This window comes from Dendrobates tinctorius, unplaced genomic scaffold (genome assembly GCF_039654945.1).
Source record: "Dendrobates tinctorius isolate UK_male_01 unplaced genomic scaffold, ASM3965494v1 ptg000003l, whole genome shotgun sequence".
NCBI classification, from domain to species: domain Eukaryota; kingdom Metazoa; phylum Chordata; class Amphibia; order Anura; family Dendrobatidae; genus Dendrobates; species Dendrobates tinctorius.
Window position 1 is genome coordinate 29,715,217 of NW_027361671.1, and position 19,517 is coordinate 29,734,733.

At 43.9% G+C, this 19,517-nt stretch overlaps 1 protein-coding gene across 4 annotated transcripts in view; it reads left to right on the forward strand.

Annotated features, from left to right (window-relative positions):
* Positions 1–19,517, forward strand: part of LNPEP (leucyl and cystinyl aminopeptidase) — a 111,444-nt gene that overhangs the window by 38,404 nt on the left and 53,523 nt on the right. For all 4 annotated transcript variants that reach the window (XM_073543362.1, XM_073543486.1, XM_073543405.1 and 1 more), the window contains 3 exons: positions 4,782–4,923; positions 6,475–6,606; positions 8,210–8,330. In XM_073543362.1, coding sequence (XP_073399463.1) covers positions 4,782–4,923; positions 6,475–6,606; positions 8,210–8,330 — 395 coding nt within the window. The remainder of the gene's footprint in view (positions 1–4,781; positions 4,924–6,474; positions 6,607–8,209; positions 8,331–19,517) is intronic.

Sequence of the window (19,517 nt, forward strand, 5' to 3'; positions counted from 1 at the left end):
AGTGACTTTCAGAATTAGGAAGATAATTACCCTGCATCCATTCACTGAGAGCTTTAGCCTGTCCAGCCAAATAATATAGAAAGAAATCTGGTAGCGCCGCCCCACCTCCCTTTTTAGGCCTCTGTAGAGTAGACAATTTAAGTTTTGGTCTGGTTTTCCCCCATATAAAAGTTGTGGCCTGGGAATTAAGATTCACAAAAAAGGACTTAGGTACCATTACAGCACTGTGCTGAAGGGAATAGCTAAGTTTGGGAAGTAATATCATTTTAATCAGGTTGATGCGTCCGGCCACAGACAGCGGTAATTTGCTCCAGGTTGCAAATTTAACTCTAACCAGTTCCAGCAATGGGTAGATATTAAGTTGTAAGTCGAGCGTGCTGTTATGGGATGTATGAACACCTAAGTATTTAAAACTAGATACAATAGACAGCGAGGAAAGAGCCTCAAGTCGGGGCATGGGATAGGGGTAGTAGGGCAGACTTTTCCCAATTTATATATAAGCCCGAATATTTACTGAATTGATCTATGGTGGCAATCACTTGAGGCAAAGTTTCCTCTGCCTCATCCATAAATATCACCTTATCATCTGCGTATAAACCTATGGTATCTACCCGACCCGCTATATCTATACCCCTAATGCCAGGGGAAGACCTTATACGTATTGCCAATGCCTCAATCGCAAGGGTGAAGAGGGCCGGGGGACGGGTCCCCCTGTGTAATGAAAAGGACTCAGATATGGAATTGTTCACAATAATACGGGCTTTAGGTTTCATATATAGTGTTTTAACCCATTTTATAAACTTATCATCGAAGCCATACCTCTGTAGGCATGCGGAGAGGAAAGGCCATGCAAGAGAGTCATAAACCTTGGCGGCATCTAACGATGCCAGTGCCCATTTGTTGTCTGGCATTAGAGAACTATATTGAACTATTGACTGGACTCTTCTGATATTAATTGAAGTGCTCTTACCAGGCATAAAGCCTGTCTGGTCAGGATGTATAAGGTTCAGTATAATCGAATTTAATCTGGTGGTGAGAATCTTAGTAAAGATTTTATAGTCCACATTTACTAACGATATGGGACGATAGGAACCACATTCCAAAGGGTCCTACCCCTCCTTCCTAAGCACTATGATATTGGCCTCATAAAAGGATTCAGGCATAGATTTCCCCTCCCATATTCCCCGAAATACCTTTTTCAAAAGTGGCGTTAATATGTCTCGGTACTTCCTATACAATTCAGTAGGGAACCCGTCCGGCCCAGGGGCCTTCCCAGAGGCCATGTCTGTTATGGCATTCTCTATCTCCTCCACAGTGAATTCAGCGTCCATAAAGGCTTGCTGATCAGGATCTAAGGTAGGGAATGTTACATCCGACAAGTAATCCAAACACTCCAGATTATCAGAGCCACTTTTAGATTCATATAATGACTTATAATAATTACAAAAGCAGCCAAGAATCTCCTCAGTTGAAGACACCAACAAATCATCCGACTTAACAGATCTGCAATATTGTATTAGAGGTATTATGTTGGCGCACCAGATAGGCCAAAAGCTTACTTGCTTGATTTCCCAGTTCAAAATAGGATTGGCGAGCAAAGAATAATTCGCGCTTAGACTTAGTGTCTATATGCTGGTTGTATAATGGCTGGGACGCCAACCACTCAATCCTATTGCCACTGGTTTGGTTAGATATGTATGCAGCCTCTCAATCCTTCAATCGCCGTTCCACCACCTCATCCTCTCTTGAGGTTACCCGCTTAATATAAGAGATTGTGGAGGACAAGCAGCCCCTCAGATATGCCTTAAGGGCATCCCAAAATATATTAATATCCTGAGGTTCCTGGTGAGACAAAATGAAACAATGCAGTTGATCAATTGTTCTATCGGGAGTTAATATCAATTTCAGCCAGAAAGGGTTCATCTTCCAAGCCATCCTGTTATTTAATTTCCCGTACTTGAGTCTCAGTATGACCGGGCTGTGGTCTGAGATCCCTCTACTACCATGCTCCACACTATCCACCCACATCGCCAGACCGCTGGTTCCAAATATGTAATCTATGTGCGATAGGGAGCGCTTAGTGGATGAGTGGCAGGTATACTCTCTCAACTCAGGGTGCCGCACTCTCCACAAATCTAGTCACCCACTACCTTCCATAAACAATGACATTTGGGTTGTTGTCGGCGAAGGAACCCCCCCCCCCCCCAGCTACTCCATCATCCAATCTCAATTTGTCGAGACAATTGTTCATAACCATATTAAAGTCCCCCATACAGATAACATCCGCGTCCGGATAATTTAGGGCGAAACTCACCGCCTTCTGAAGAATGGACAAATTGGCTGGAGGTGGATTATAAACACATAAAATTACATATTTCCTGGCATTTATTGATGCATATACGAAGACAAATCGACCCTCAGGATCCCTCCGGGTCACCCTGGCTTCCCATCTAGCATCTCTGTGTACCAGCAGTGAAACCCCTCTCGAGTAACTTGTATGGAATGCATGAACAGACCATTGTACCCAAGGCTTCTGCACGCACCGGGCTGTATCCCTGATCAGATGCATCTCCACCAAGGCCACAATGTAAGGGCGGTAATGTCTAATCTGTGACAAAACTTTGATCTTTTTCCGGGGGTTTTTTATACCTCTCACATTCCATGTCATAAATATAATTTCAGACCCTATATTTACTCTGCTGGACATGGCCTACATCAATATCCGAGTAAAATTTAGAGACACCACACACAAACTGAAAATGCTGCTGGCTGCGAATTATATCTAGAGAACAAATAAAATCACTACAAAAAAAATCAAAGTGGAAAAGTAAACAGTACAGGAGCAAAGTCCTGCTCTCCCAAAACGAAATAAACACGGGGATACCATCACTGAGCTCAGTGTCCGGTATTGCTGGTAATCCGGACGCCCGTGAAAAAAGCTCCAATCAGACCGTTAATAATAAAGAAAAAAGAAAGGATTCTGATTAACAGTAAAAAACATTAGGATTCCTTCGCAGCAGACCCTTTGTGGGACTGCAACCACTCAGCCGCCTCCACCGGATCCATAAAAAATATAGAACCCTCGTGGACCACCCGAAGCCTGGCCGGATCGATCATTGAGTACACAACATTCCTCTCCCAGAGCCGCTTCTTGATTTCCATAAATTGTGCTTGTTGTTTCTGGAGTTCCATGGAAAAATCTGGAAAAATTGAGATCGTGGCATTGTTGAACTTGATGGGACTTTTCTGTCGAGCCAGATGTAGGATCACATCTCTGTCCCTGCAGTTGAGGAGACGTGCCAAGAAAGGTCTAGGTGGGGCTCCAGGAGGAAGAGATCTTGTAGGGACCCTATGAGCCCTTTCCACTGCAAATGTTGGGGAGAATTCATCTCCCAGAGAAGTTTTGAGCCACTCTTCTAGAAACTGTTCCGGATGTTGACCTTCCGAGCGTTTCGGCAGACCAATAACCTGGATGTTATTCCGACGCATTCTATTCTCCAGGTCGTCTGCTTTTTGCCTCCATGCATTCACAGAGCCCGCCACTTTCGTAAGCTTGGCTTCCATGAGTGCAATGGTGTCCTCTACCTTGGACACCCTTGTCTCCACCTCCATAATGCGCCCTCTCATGGCCTGCATATCTTGCCGAAGACGCCCCACCTCGGTATGCACGTCCTCTATTTTCCCCGTCATTGATGTCCTGGTTAAGGAGATGGCCTGCATCAGTTGCTCAGATGCCTGCTTGAGGGTTAATTCCTCCTGCTCCTCTTCACCCTCAGAGGGACGGTTTTTACGCTGAGTCTGTGAGGGGTTATTTCTGAGGGACCGGGTAGTATCAGAGTGGTCAGGTCTAGCAAATTCTTTCAACTTTTCAGCTGCTCCTGCCCCCTTGGAGCGGTTCATTCTCAATAGCAATATGGCACAGCCGGGTAGCAGAAATTGTGTGTCCAGGAGACCCCCAGGTCCAAGTTATGCACAGCAGTGTTATGGTATGATAAGCGTCCCAAGGGCGGCACAAAGCAGAAGGGCCACACAGGAGAATGAAACTCGGCTCTGAGGAGTAACCAAGAGGCCCTATATGGCTGGGGAGGGATCCGCAGTGCCCGCAGAGATAGCAACCAGGGACGAGTCTAAAGGACCCTAAAGTTATAGCACCGACTAGCTGGGCGATTTAGCAGAGGGGAGTGCGGGGCCCAATCTTCCAGAGCACTCACCGCTACTCCCTTTCAAATCCACAGGATATGTGCTCACCGTCCTGTCAGCGCTGTGAGGAGGGAGCCAGCGCCGCGTCTCTCACAGCCAGAGCGCGCGCTTCTGAAAATGGCCGCCGCCCCTTGCAGGCCCCGCTGGCTGCCCCAACCCTCACCGCCGTCAGCCCACCGAAATCCGGCCTCCCGCTGGGGTCCTGAAATGCACCACAGGTCAGGGGGTCTGATACCGGCAAGTCTGCCGCGGTACCACGGGTCCGGGATCGATTCAGGATGTAAAGAGCTCTCCCTGAATGCGTCCTCTCCCGGCCGCTACATAGCCACACCCCAACCCCTTTTATTTTTGCTCATATCCAAATATACAAATGTGAGCAAGTTATAACCCGCGGTGATCAGGCTTTGGAGATCTTGATTCCTTTGTATAATTGTGTGCGGGAAGGGATGAGACAAGACTTCAGACTCTTTATTGCTCTACTGGCATCATCCTCTTTTTCTGACAGTGATAATATGGAAATGTTTGGAATAGTTACAGTAAAATTTGCATTATGCTAATGTTTCCTTCCATGTCTCGTACAGTACATGGCTCGCAGCGACACAGTTTGAGCCCCTGGCGGCAAGAAAAGCTTTCCCTTGCTTTGATGAACCGGCTTTTAAATCCACCTTCCGACTGAAGATCAGAAGAAGTGCAGCACATGTTGCGCTATCAAACATGCCGAAGGTATTCTAGCCCGTCTTGTAGGGTTGATTTGTTATAAATAATACACATATTTAAAGGGTTTTCTGATACCGTACTTTAAAATTGGTATCCCATGCCTAACATACAATGGCCGTCAATATACCATCGGTGGGACTTGCACCCAGGCACCTCCGCTGATCGGCTATTTGAAGTTGTCGGAGCGCTCCTCTGAGTGCAGGGTCTCCTTCATTATTACCATGAATAGTGAGGTTATACGGCACTACTGTCTGTGTTTGGGTGCTGTGTACGTAAGTAAAGTATAAGACATCAGCACTCCCAATATGTAGTAGATGAAGATATATATATATATATATATATATATATATATATATATATATATATATATATATTATATATAATGTGACGTTTCGGTCTAGAATCTGGACCTTCGTCAGACCAAACAGTGATAATAACAGAAGTGGAGATAGTTCTAGAACTAGGTAAACGGCATAATGGATGGGGACGTTGCCCACCATGTGGCGGTGGCTCTGTTGGTTCTCGCCCCATCCATAATGTTACTTCGGTCTATAACGATCTTAATTTCATCTGTTATTTCTGCAGTTTGTGTGGTCTGATCGAAGACCAGATTGTGGACTGAAACGTGAATAAACCATTTTCATCTATTACATATTCCAAGCTCCAGTTCTTCATACTTTTTTTTTTTTTTTCCAGGCGCAGCTTATTTTGTAGCAGCAGTGCTTGGTATTACAGCTGTGTCCCATTCCAGTGAATGGATCTGAGCTTCAGTACCAAACATAGGTGTTGCTAAAAGTGTGGCGCAGTAGGAACAATGAAGTCATCTATTCGGGGCTGGGCATAGACAGCAGAGGGCTCCTGTGCAAGAATAGTATTTGGACCCTTTGCTTTCAAGATGGAAATGTCCCCCCCTCCTTGCCCCTATCTGGCTGCACAGGGACGGGGGATAGCTTATGTTTTATTTTAAATCCTCCATTTCTTTCTCATCAGTGGGGATGCTATTACTGGGGACCATGCAGTCACAGGAAGGCCACATAGCACCATTTGTTGCCATAAGCGTCAGCGTACATAGAAAATTTTTAAAGAGACCACAAAGTAGCCCCTTTATTACTAAGATTGTGGGGGTCCTACAGTTGGGCAACCACTGATCAGACAGTGATAACCTATTCCGCCATATACCGCTTTTTTTTGTGAAAACAGTTTTAAACTGGTTCTATAAATCTTCAGCGTCGTCCTATGAATCTTTGCAGGATAACGTTGGTATGTTGCTGCTGCGTTCGTTGGCCGTGTTCCATTTTGCTGACTTCCATTGGGGCCATTTATAGTCTTTCATACATTTGTAAATACTTTGCTGATGTATCTTGTATATCCCCTGAATGACAGCGCGTTTTGCAGCCAAGAGCCGCCTTCAGATATGCGCTGTTTATACACACAGCTGTCAGCAGTGACTCCTACATCTCAGCCCCGCCGCTGTAGCGCCACCCTGTGGTACATTTTGGAACTGACGCTTTTCCTACATTAGGTCACTCAATTTTCTAACACACATTTTCTTTTCAGATTAACACAACAGACCTCCCGGATGGTCTTGTTCTTGATGACTTTGCCACCAGTGTAAAAATGAGCACCTATTTAGTTGCTATAATAGTGTCTGACATGAAAAGTGTAACTATGGACGTGAATGGGACATTGGTAAGTTTACAGAGATTATTGAACCATTTAAGTAACCAACAGTCTTAAAGGTGTTGTCTAGGGGTAAGATATTGATGACCTATCCTATTACATTTGACGGGGTCCGACACCAGTCACTTCCCACCAATAATGGCCACCACATAGTCTATGGAGCAGTGATGTCAGGGCCTGGTAACAGCTAGCTTGTGGGGATATTAAGTGTCAGACCCGCAATGATTGGATGTCGATGACCTCTCCTAAGGATCTGATTCCTGGAAAACCCTTTTAAACCTTTTGGTGTCTTTATAGAGAACCTCTGTTCTTTTGCCTTTAAAACTGGACTTGCTGTTTGCAGATATTCACAAGTACAGCAAGCTTACCGTGAGTCCTGTGTGTCCTTACACAGCCCCAGCCAGGCTGATATTTGGTGGTCTAGTTTTTTATGTTGCAAAGTCAGCATCACTGTTTCATGCAGAGGCTTCACACAACACAAGTATACCACGCAGTGTACGTCTTTATTTTCAAACTAGTAGGCTATGGGGGATATGCTGTATGATATTGCAAGTTAAAGGCGTTATCCAATTACAACCCCTTTAACAGATTGTAATAAGGGATGTACTAAATGTAAGGGGAATATGTGGCCACCTCCAAATAAAGCAAAATCAAAAGCGCAACACGGTAAATGATTATACATTGAATAAATTCCAATGTTCGTACTATACTTGAGCCACAGTTGTTCTACATGCTGCAGCATAGATCCGATATTTCCGCCCCCCCCCTCGGCCTTTATTACAGTCACAGTGCAGCAGGAGGGGAGAGAGAAGTGAAGAGCGCACCAACAGCGCCTGGTTAGGAGGGCGGTGTACTCGCGCTGCTTCCTCTCTCTTCACCTCTTCCTTTCCTCCTCCTGAGAATGGGCTGGGAGGGCCGAGTTAGGAGTCAAATACCTGATGAACATTAATAAATGTCGTCAGTGAAATACTTGTAGAATTTATTAAATATTCTACGAATGATCTCTCCAGTTGTTTCTTTTTCTGCTGTGAACACATAATGCAAGTCCCACACCCTTTTATAATGAATGGGAACCAAGACCCTCCACTATTAGGGTCCGGAGGGGTGCCAGCAGCCCGACACCTAATGGTCACGCTAACTTACATTTTGCCAAATAAAAGGTAAATAGTTTCCAGTTCATTCCAAAGGTATATATATTTCAGTCGTTAAAAATTATGTTTAGGGTGGCATAGCTTTCCGCCAGCGCGTTTCGAATGCCATCTGCCTTCCACATGTTACCACCAGGATTAAGAACGTATGCAACATATGAAATGCATCTATGCATGGCTATACCGCATAAAAAATGGAATTTAATGGTATTTAAATAAAGACTGATATATAAACCTGGGCATTGAACTGGAAACTGCTTATCATTTCATCATTATTCACAAACCCCCAGCACTAGCGAAGCCTCAGCCTCCCGGGATTATCGAAAGACCGTGGTCGTGCTGGTGTTGTCTTTATATACAATGTGTGGTGATATGGCGGATCCGAACGAATTTACCCTAAAAATGTTGAATGCTTCCTGTTTCCTGCAATTTGTTGCACCAATGACCCTTTCTTTTACTAACAGGTGTCGGTCTATGCCATACCACAGAAGATTGACCAAGCCGAGTACGCACTGAAGGCTGCAGTCACGTTGCTTGAGTTTTTCTCTGACTACTTCCGCATTAAATATCCACTTGAAAAATTAGGTTTGTATTCTTGAGTAGACAATATTGGAGGGAGAAGCATGTAATCGTTACCGGAGAAAGGGAATAGGGTATGGCTGAGTACTTCTGAAGGTTACACATAAGACTCTTGTGCACTACATACGGGGTGAGCTTGTATTACTTTTAGGCTGTGTGCCCACGATGCAATTTTTAAGCGTGTTTGCCGCGATTTTCGGCGCAAAAACGTTTAAAAAACTTGTACAGAACGCCCCCCATGCATTCCTATGGCATTCCGCACATGCTGTGCTAATGCTGCGCTTTTTTCCGCGGCGGAATCGCATCACGGAAAAAAACGCAGCATGCTCATTCTTTTGTGCGGAATCGCAAAGAATTGCCGCGATTCCGCACCCATAAGAATGCATGAGAACCGCTTACTTCCCGCATGTGGCTAAGCGTCTCATGTGCGGTTGGTACCCACGGTGTGGAGGAGAGGAGACTGTCCTCCAGGCCCTGGGTACCATACCCCTGTAAAAAAAAGAATAAAAAATCGGGGTATATTTACCTTCCGGCGTCACGCGCAGCCTTCCCGGGCCCCAGCGTTCCCAGTAATGCCTTGCGGCAAGGGCCTGTGATGACCTAGTCTCGCGTTATTCTAGCGGTCTCGTGAGATCACTATAGCAACGCGAGACCAACGTCACCACAGGTCTCGCAAGGCATCGGTAGGAACGGGAGCGTCGCTGAGACTGCGCTGGACGTCGGAAGGTAAATATTCCCCGATTTTATTTTTTTTTTAAATTTTTTTTATCATTTTTAACATTCTATCTTTTACTATTGATGCCGCATAGGCAGCCTCAATAGTAAAAAGCTGGTCACACTTGTCAAACACTATGTTTGACGAGTGTGACCAACCTGTCAATCACTTTCCAAGTGATGCTTCAAATCGCTTGGAAAGTGCTTGAATTTCGCACGCAAAAATCACGGCAAAAATCGCGAACATAATCGCTGTAAAATCGTTCGGAAAAAAACGCGCATTTTCTGGGAAGGAGTCCGGTTTTGAGTGTCCGGTTTAAAATGCTACGTGGGCACATAGCCTAAGGGTGTGATTTGGTGGCAAGAGTTTGTTCACAAATGTTGCGTTCCTTTAAAACTGCGTGCAAGGGTACCAAGAAGAACGGATGCTGTTTTTGTAGATGCCACAAATACTGATTTAATTTAGATTTCTCTTTTGCTCATTCACTTTGCATTTTGATGAACGAGCAAAACCCTTTTTCATCTGGTGAAATGATCTTATGTGCTGTCTAAAAAGACCGTCATCCTTGGCAGTGCATTGTCCTGGGTATACAGGACTAGAACTGCCAAGAATCAAGGCAGCCAATGATCACTGAGCCGTCAAGTGTAAATAGCACAGTGGACACCGTTTGCGTTGGTCTGCCTGTGTAATCAGGCATTTACACGACTGCCAATCGATAAAAATTTACACATGGACTGCGTGTTGGTTCATGGAAGCGAACCATTACTTTGCCCCATTTTTCCCCATACCGGCCTAATTTTTGCACAGTACAGTAATAACAAAAAACTAATTGTTTCTCTGTCACCTCATTGGGGGACACATCATTTATGATGTAATAATAAGTGGCAGCAGCCTATCCCACAGTTTCCCTGCCCCCCTCACCCAATAGAGGCTACAAGAGATTTTACGGTTAGTAAAAAATCTTTACTTTACAATGTCTAGAAGATGAAATACCGTAATTGAAAAAAGTTTAGTCGCTCATTAAAGTAGCCTTCCCACGAAGATTTGTTTTAATTAATCTGTTTATATTTGTATGAATTTAGTGTGTATGTCTTAATATACTCACCTACCGCCTCATTCCACTCTTTCTCTTGGTAAAAAAAAAAATCTTTGTGGGAGAGCTTCTTTAAAGATATGTAACTAACCAATACTTTCCTGTTTATTCCCCCTGCTGCTCCATTCTTCTTGGCAGCTGTTCACATGACCTTTTGCCAATTAAATTTATCCTATCATGTGCAGTAATGTGATAAATCTGGCCTGTCTGGTCTTTATTTAGCACTATAATATTAAATCTGCCTGAGTGTTAGAGACCTTGCTTGAGCTGCATCACTGAAAGATAACTCCATGATTATCTTGCAGTGTAAACAGGCTGCCAATGACGCTCAATCATTGGGTTAAATTATTTTTTTTTACTCTGCTTTCGGCATTCTAGGCTCACTCTGAGCAACTTTTACTTTGGTCTGTCTGTGTAAACAATTGAACGACCTCTGATAGGTAACAGTTTACCTATCGGTGGTCATATGGTGCCACTGGTCAGTTTGTGTAAACAGACCCTTAGGGTACCGTTATACTTAGCGGCGCACCAGGGATCCCGACAACGATACAACCTGGTAAGGATCGCTGGTGCATCGCTAAATGGTTGCTAGTAAGCTGTCAAACAGTCAGATTTACCCAACGACGCAGCAACGATCCAGCGATCCGTATAACGACCTCGGCGGTCGTTAGGACCTTGTCACACAGCAGTGATTCTGACGACTGCCGCCTGCGTCCATGATTTCTGAGTCGGTAAAGAGGTCGCTCGTCGGTGTCAAACACAGCGATGCGCGCTAGCCGGCGGGACACCAGCGATCAAAAAATGGCCCAGGACCTTTAAGCACAATCAGCGACATCGCAGCAGGGTCCTGGTCGCTGCTAAGTGTCACACGTAACGAGATCGCTGGTGAGGTCGCTGTTGCATAACAAAATCGGTGACGCGGGGGGGGGCGTGGCCAAGCAGCCTAGGGAGCAAGACGTGTCTCCTCTGGGCTCTGCTTGCAGAGAGAGAAAATCTGCCATTTATCCCAATCCTGGTGGCCTATCTGAATCACAAACGGTCCCCTGACAGAGGATTAAGCTCAGAAAGATCAAATTTAGAGGAGTGCCTTGATCCCCTGGGGCACGGCGCGAAGGGAGATTGCTGAGGCCTGGCAGAGGTGCTTCCCGTCCGCCATCTTGCCACCTGGAAGACAGCTTACCCTCACACTAAAGGACTGCTGGAGGCCAGAGGGAGATTACAGAGAAAGACTTCTACCCTTCATCTGGACGGCATATTGGTGAGTCGTAATCCGGACGCGCTGCGGACGCCTGGGACACTGAAGAGATTTAAGGCCAAAGAGAGGCCTGGTCAGCGGGGCTCCCGCCACCCTCCATTAACTACTTTCCTGCTCCCTCACTTACTGACATTGCAGTGAGCTTTGTAATCAGCGGAGCTGCAGCAGTTGTCCTCGCGGACGGACCCGGGGGGAGGCTTCTTGAGGCGTATCGGTGTGACTGACGGGGTTGAGGGGAAAGTCTCGTGGTAGGCCCCGGGACCTGCAGGAATCGCTCGCCGCCTGTCGGCCTGCACCGGCAGCTGTCTTTTAATCCACTGCCAACTTAACGTCTTAAAGATAAGAGCGCTACTCTGATCCTCCACATATTAACACCATAACAGCTCCGGGCTGGCCTGGGCACGCTGCGAGTCCGAAAGCTCTGTGACACACCTGGAGCCTGTTTTACTAGAAGCACAGGCTAAAGGGCAGGCTTATAACACAGGCACTACAGGAATAAATACAGTATACTGAGATCCTAGTGGGCTGAATTGAACTGATACAGCAAAATCCAGATGGATCCTCTGTCCAATGGACATAAAAATAGAGCCACCACTTTCTCTTTTTAAACATTGAGCACACTTTTGATTGTGGAGCTCCACCTGCTGGTCACTATTGAACTATGTTGACTTCTTAGAAATGACTGCTTACTTAGACTGGAATGCCCAAACAGTGAAAAGAGATTGCCCGTATTCATTTGCATTCATAATGGTTCGCGCAAAAAATATACGGGCGAAAAGTTTACCAAGAAATACTAGGGAGAATCTGAAACACACACCCGGGGGAGATTTAGGAAATTCTTAACCAAAAAAACAAGGTCAGTGTGGCCTTCAGACAACTTACAGGACTCTAACATGGACTTTACTAAACTATATTTCAGACATAAGCCCAGATGAGTCTGAGTCGGAGGGTGAATCGAACACGGATGACCAGGCACCCATTTCACGAAATTTTATGAAGAAACTTTTGGCTACTAGTATGAAACCCTTAACCAGGGAGATCGCAGGCCTAAGATCCGACATGAAACACATAGGCCACAGAGTGGAGGCACTAGAAAGCTCCCATACTGAACTGATTGAAGCTTCTAACTTATTAGGCGATCATCTGCTCGCTCATCAAAAACAGCTCAACGCTGCCTTCCATGCAATAGAGGATCAGGAGCAGAAGGAAAAATATAAGACTGAGAGGGATTCCAGAGTCTTTTGCTCCCGAGTCTCTAAACAAAGTCTCCAAGGAGATCTCGGCTATTCTGGGACAAGACCGAGCAAACAACATCATTATTGAAAGGGTCCATAGAGCTCTGAGACCGAAACCTAAGTCCTCTGAGCATCCGAGGGATATAATCTGTGGACTCCTCAGTTACCTCGACACTGCGGCAATTCTGAGGGGAGCCAGGGAGCACTCCCCCCTGATATATGGAGGTACCAAATTATACCAAATTTTCCAGGCCATTTCCCCTTCTACACTGACCAACAGGAGAGTGCTGAAACCTCTGACGGATGCATTAGTGGCCAAGGGCCTAAGATTCAAATGGCTTTTTCCGTTTGGTGTGGAGATCACTAAAGAGGGTCGTCAGGTCACCATCCGGACTCCAGAAGACTTGGAGAACTCATGGGAAACCCTACAAATGGATCCTATATCAATTCCCTCCTGGTTACCCCTGGACCTGGGAGCGGATGCTATGAAGCTCGCAAGAATCCCGAAAATCACTAGACCAGCGGACTGGTCTGTCAGAAAGAGAACAGCTTCTCCAAAGGCTAAGAAGACCGCCTCCAAACATAGCTTAACCTGAAATGCCACAGAACTCTTTGGTCTACTTTCCATGAAGGGACTCGGGGATTACCTGAGTTTTGGTGGTCAAATGTTTCTTGTCAACTGTATAGTTTTTTTTTTTTTTTTTTCTACAGTTAGGCAACATTGTACTGGTTTTAGGGTATTTCTCCAGTACACTCTGATTGATCTATCACAATTATTCTAAGTCACTGTTTGGGCCCGTTATGTCTCGTCTTCAAAATAGGGTTCCTACTACCCTCCCCGGCTGAAGATGAGAAAGTTTTTGTTAATAGTTTTGTGTTGATTTTTATGTTATATTTCCACAGGTGCTTAATGACGGCGACAGACTTTTATGTTATCTATGTCAGAAGCTGAACAGGCTTTGGGAGACTCGATCACCGTGACCTCCTTTAACGTGAAGGGTATTAATGTTCCAGCAAAACGTAGCCAGATTCTCTCTCTGTTAAGGAAGAATCATGCTCAGGTATTGTTCCTACAAGAGACACATTTCAAAGCAGGCAGAGTACCAAACACTTCCTTCTCCCCATATCCAATTTGGTTTAACAGTTGCTCTCATTCGTCCTCAAAAGGGGTTAGTATTGCATTTAAGAAGGGACTGCCCTTCACTTTGAAGGATTGTCTTACTGATGCAGAGGGAAGATATGTATTTGTAAAGGGACTCCTAGCAAACACACTAATTACTTTTGGGAATCTCTATGCTCCAAATACTGGACAGGTGAGATGGCTGTCTGGGGCTTTTGGACACACTTGCATTGTTCAAGGAAGGCCTCTTGGTCCTGGGGGGTGACTTTAACCTAACCTTACACCCGAACCTAGATGCATCTAACGGTAAATCCTCAATTCCAAAAAATGAATGGAGAGTCCTTCTGAATAAATTAAATACACTTGGCCTGATCGATCCTTGGAGAATTGCTCATCCTACCACAAAGGATTACTCCTTCTATTCAAAGCCACACAATTCTTACCACAGATTAGATTACCTGCTAATTCAAACCTCAGCATTCTCACTGATCCTAGACACCTCTATAGGCTCCATAACACTCTCGGACCAAGCACCGATTTTCATGAAGTTACGAATTGCTTCGTTACCCCGGCCTGCTACAACCTGGCGACTGAATGAGTCGCTTTTGGGAAAACCGGAGTATCTGCTCCAACTAAACTTTCATATTGCTAGATTCTTCAGGGAGAACACTCTGGATTGAGAAACTAACCACATAATTTGGGAAACACATAAAGCGGTCCTCAGGGGAGAGCTGATTGCATTAGGGACTCATGTTAAACGAGAAAGAGAGAGAGAAATTTCTTCTCTTCTGCACCAAATTAGCACTCTGGAAAGGATTCACAAAAAAGAGGTCACGGTCGGTCCCCAACAGAGTTGTCCACCCTGCGCTGCAAACTCAAAGACCTACTCAGCTAAAATATTTGCCCGATGTAGACAAAAGGTTTACATGCGTGGGAACAAAGGGAGCAAATTTTTGTCCCAACTACTAAAGAAGCAAAAAGAGAAACACTTTATTAAGCAGGTGGATACGGGTGGTGGCGCAAGGGTGGATAAGTCAAGCGAAATAGCGGACGCTTTTCGGAAATACTATGATTCTTTATTTAACTTAGCCCCACCAGAGTCCATGAAAGATCCTATTGTAGCTACAGGGAACATCCATAATTTCCTAGCCCAACTTTCGCTACCTAAGATTTCCCCTCTGGGGCAATCGTTACTTACGAAAGAAGTTACAGCACAAGAGGTTAAGGACACACTGGCGGAAATTCCAAATGGAAAAACCCCAGGCTCCGATGGCTTCCCGATAATATATTATAAAAAATTTGCAGACACGCTAATCCCTCGTTTAGTAGAAGTTTTCAACTCTTTTCTAAAAGGTGCAGCCCCCCCATCACAATCACTAGAAGCATACATCACAGTTATACCCAAGGAGGGGAGAGACGGAACGCAGTGCAGTAATTACCGTCCTATATCACTTCTTAATACGGATATTAAGTTGTGGGCCAAAATTCTGGCCTCCAGAATTAATTTGGTGTTGACAGATCTAGTGCACCCTGACCAGGCCGGGTTTATACGTGGAAGAGAGGGCAAAGATAACGCTACAAGAGTTCTGCAGACTATCTCATATGCAAAACATACAGGTCAGGCCCTCACGGTCCTTTCTACTGATGCTGAGAACGCCTTTGCCCGGGTTGACTGGCAATATATGAACTGTGTTTTGCAAAAATTTGCCTTTCCACCATCATTTATTGAAACTATATTTTCGCTATACACTTACCTGACAGCCAGGGTCAGGGTGAACGGAATTCTATCGGACTCCTTCAAAATTAGGAACGGTACCAGGCAGGGTTGCCCTCTCCCCCTCCTTATTCGTCCTAGTTATGGAGACGTTGATTCAGGCCAATCCGACAAGACAAAGACATTAGAGGTATCAGGATTAATCGAATTGAAGTGAAGGCGGCAGCCTTCGCAGATGATCTCTTGTTGATGCTCTCGAACCCAGGGACCGCCTTCCCAAAGCTTCCTGAAATCTTCTCTTTATTTGGAGAACTCTCTAAATTTAAGATAAACCTGGATAAATCTGAGGCCCTCAATGTTTCAGCTGAGACAGAGGTTATTTCTGTACTTAAAAGTGGCCTAAGGAAAAAATTAAATATCGAGGGGAATCATTATGGAAGATCCACATTCCCTTTTTCAACACAATTTCACCCCCTTGCTGGGGAAAATCAAAAACCTCCTTAGTTCCTATGACCTTCCCTTTATTTCCTGGATGGGTAGAGTCAACGTAATTAAATCATATGTTTTACCTAAAATTTTCTATGTGATGAATATGGTCCCAATATCCCTACCGAAATCTTTCTTCAAATCGCTAAATCAAATTATAGCCAGATTCGTCTGGAATTCCAAAAATGCTCGGCTCCCCTTTAAGACTTTGATCTTACCGAGACGGGCGGGGGGGTTGGGTTTACCAGATTTGGTGTCTTATTATCAAGCCATACACTTGACCAGATGGATAAAACTAATCCAGCTGATAGATCAAGATTCCCAAACTCACATCGACTTGCAATTATTGGGTACAGATGCGAAAAAACTAATATGGACAAATTACCCCACCTCAAAAATTAATTTTGATGACATTCTTCTGACGTCCATTTTGACCAGGCGTTTGTTGGTCCCAAACCTCCCGCCAGATTGCCATTTTCTTGATAAAATGCCAATAGGGATAATCCCATATATTTACAACTCAGACTTTATGGATCCCTATGACTTATGGGAATCTCTACCAAATAAACCAATCTCCCACCTTTTGAATAACAAGATTCTCTGTAAAAAACTTCTGGCCTCAAGAAGCCAAAAAGCACCCAAATAGTTTCCTTCAACAGATCCATATCTCCCACTATATGAAACAAATCAGAAGAGTAACCACTCCCTCCCCTAATTGGCACTGGTTAGACTTACTGACGAAAATAAAACCACCTATTTCAACACTGACCTCTAAAATATATGATCTCCTTCAATCTAAAAACAACTACACCCCATTATTTCTCTATTCCTGGGAATGAGAACTTAACATAACTCTGTCACCAAAAGAGAAACAATCGATTTGTTCTAACTCCCATGGCTTCTCGAGATGCATCCTGTTACAAGGAATCGGCATACAAAATTTTATCAAGGTGGTATTACACCCCAGAGAGACTCTTTCATTTAGGCCTATCTGATTCTCCGATGTGTTGGAGATGTGAAAAATTGAGAGGTACTATTACTCACATTTTTTGGACCTGCCAGAAAATCTTAAAGTTCTGGCGGGATATCAATGATGTCTTGAAGGCCCTGGGAGTGTTGCATTTGGATCTTGTTGCCTCTGAGGTGCTTTTATCTCCCCCTCCACCAATTTCAAACCTAAGAAACATGATCCTCTACCCTTGTTGCTGGGTGCCGCAAAACACTTAATAGCTTTAAGATGGAAGCAAAAATCTCCACCAACACACAGGGACTGGTTAGTGAAAGTCGGAGAGATTTTTTGACTAGAGGAACTCTTGAGCTGGGAAACCTTTTCCCACGACCGATTTCTGAACATTTGGGATCCCTGGATTAAATGGAATGGCAGGAACTAGATTCCAGGTTCTGATTTTTTCTGCAATGTCTTGGGTGTTCACGGTGGTCGAGCTCCATGAAGCTCCATTGAGCTAAAAAACATAGAAGCCTTTCAGCCTTGAATTTTTTCTATTCTCTATAACATTATGGCTGGTCCAAACAATCAGGGCAATTGTTACCACCCACCTTTCATGTCTCCCCTTTTTCCCTCATAGATTGCAAGCTTGCGAGCAGGGCCCTCATTCCTCTTGGTATCTGTTATGATCTATGTGATTATTGTTATGCTGTAATGTCAGTCGTCTGTACAAGTCCCCTCTGAAATGTAAAGTGCTGCGGAATATGTCGGCGCTATAGAAGTAAAATTTGTTATTTATTAGAATACCAATTTCATTCATATTACGCATAATTCGACATGTCGCCAGTCTGTTCCAGTTAGTTGCACCTGAGTGTTACTTTGTTATTCCGTTTCTTTAAAAATCTTATATTCATTTATGTAAACTCGACACTGCAAATCTTGTGTTATCTATCCCACAGGTACTCAAGGACTTTTACCATATATGTTTTAAGTGTCAGTAATCATAATTTGTAGTGTTTCTTTAAAAATCCATAAATAAAGAATTACAAAAAAAAAACAAAATCGATGACGCTTCAGCGATCTCGCTATGTGAGACGGGGCCTTTAGTTCATAAAGGGTGGATTATCATGATTACCGAGAGATGAGCAACAGTCTTGTAGACCCTCTGATTGGCAAAGTAATATCTGGAGCGCCGTAGGTGACCACTGTTCATCCAGGCACAGCAGTTTGTCTGTATGGTAGTACAGCTCAGCCACATAATGTTGTCTATGTAGTATTTGTAAACCCCAATATCAAAGCCATGCAAGCCAGTAAAGTCTATAAGATCTTGATTATTAATATATAATATATTAAATATGTAAAGGAAGTAAATACAATAGTAACAATCCCCCATCTAACCAAAATATCAAGGCTGAGCTGTATGACAATAGCCCACTGTATACCCACATGGCTCTAAGAGTACAGTAACAAGGTAGAGGTTGATGTCCCACAACACCTGACGCTCGTTTCGCAAGAACAGCTTCATTCAAAAAAATAAGCTCACATATCCTTGTATGCTGGCGACGGACTACCACTGACTAGACTTGATTGATATAATATAAACCTGTATAGTGGTAACACACGTGATCAAAATTGTTGGTACCCCTCGTTTAATGACAGAAAAACACACAATGGTCACAGAAATAACTTGAATCTGGCAAAAGTAATAATAAATCAAAAATCTATGAAAATGAACAAATGAAAGTCAGACATTGCTTTTCATCCATGCTTCCACAGAATTAAAAAAATAACAAATAAAACTCATGAAATAGTCCAGGACAGAAATGATGGTACCCCTGAAAATAATGTGACAAAAGGGACATGTTAAATCAAGGTGTGTCCACTAATTAGCATCACAGGTGTCTACAATCTTGGAGTCAGGAGATTTGAAAGAAAATTATAGACAAACATGTTAAAGGTAAAAGTTATAAGACCATCTCCAAACAGCTTGATGTTCCTGTGACTACAGTTGCACATATTATTCAGAAATTTAAGCTCCATAGGACTGTAGCCAACCTCCCTGGACGTGGCCGCAGGAGGAAAATTGATGAAAAATCAAAGAAACGGATAATACAAATGATAGCAAAAGAGCACAGAAAAACTTCTAAACAGATTAAAGGTGAACTTCAAGCTCAAAAACATCAGTGTCAGATCTCACCATCCTTCTTTGTTTGAGCCAAAGTGGACTTCATGGGAGAAGACCATGGAGGACACCATTGTTGAAAAAAATCATTAAAAAGTCAGACTTGATAAAGCTGAAACATGCCGTCTGGAAAAGGAAACCTTCAAACACGAGATAACTGGAGCAGTTTGCTCTTGGGGAGTGGGCCAAAATACCTGTGGAGAGGTGCAGAAGTCTCATTGACAGTTACAGGAATCGTTTGATTGCAGTGATTGCCTCAAAAGATTGTGCAACAAAATATTAAGTTAAGACTACCATCATTTCTGTCCAGGTCTATTTCATGAGTTTTAGTTTTAAAAAAAATTCTGTGGAAGCATGATTGAAAAGCAATGTCTGACTTTCATTTGTTCATTTTCATAGATTTTTGATTTATTACTTTTGTCAGATTCAAGTTATTTCTGTCACCAT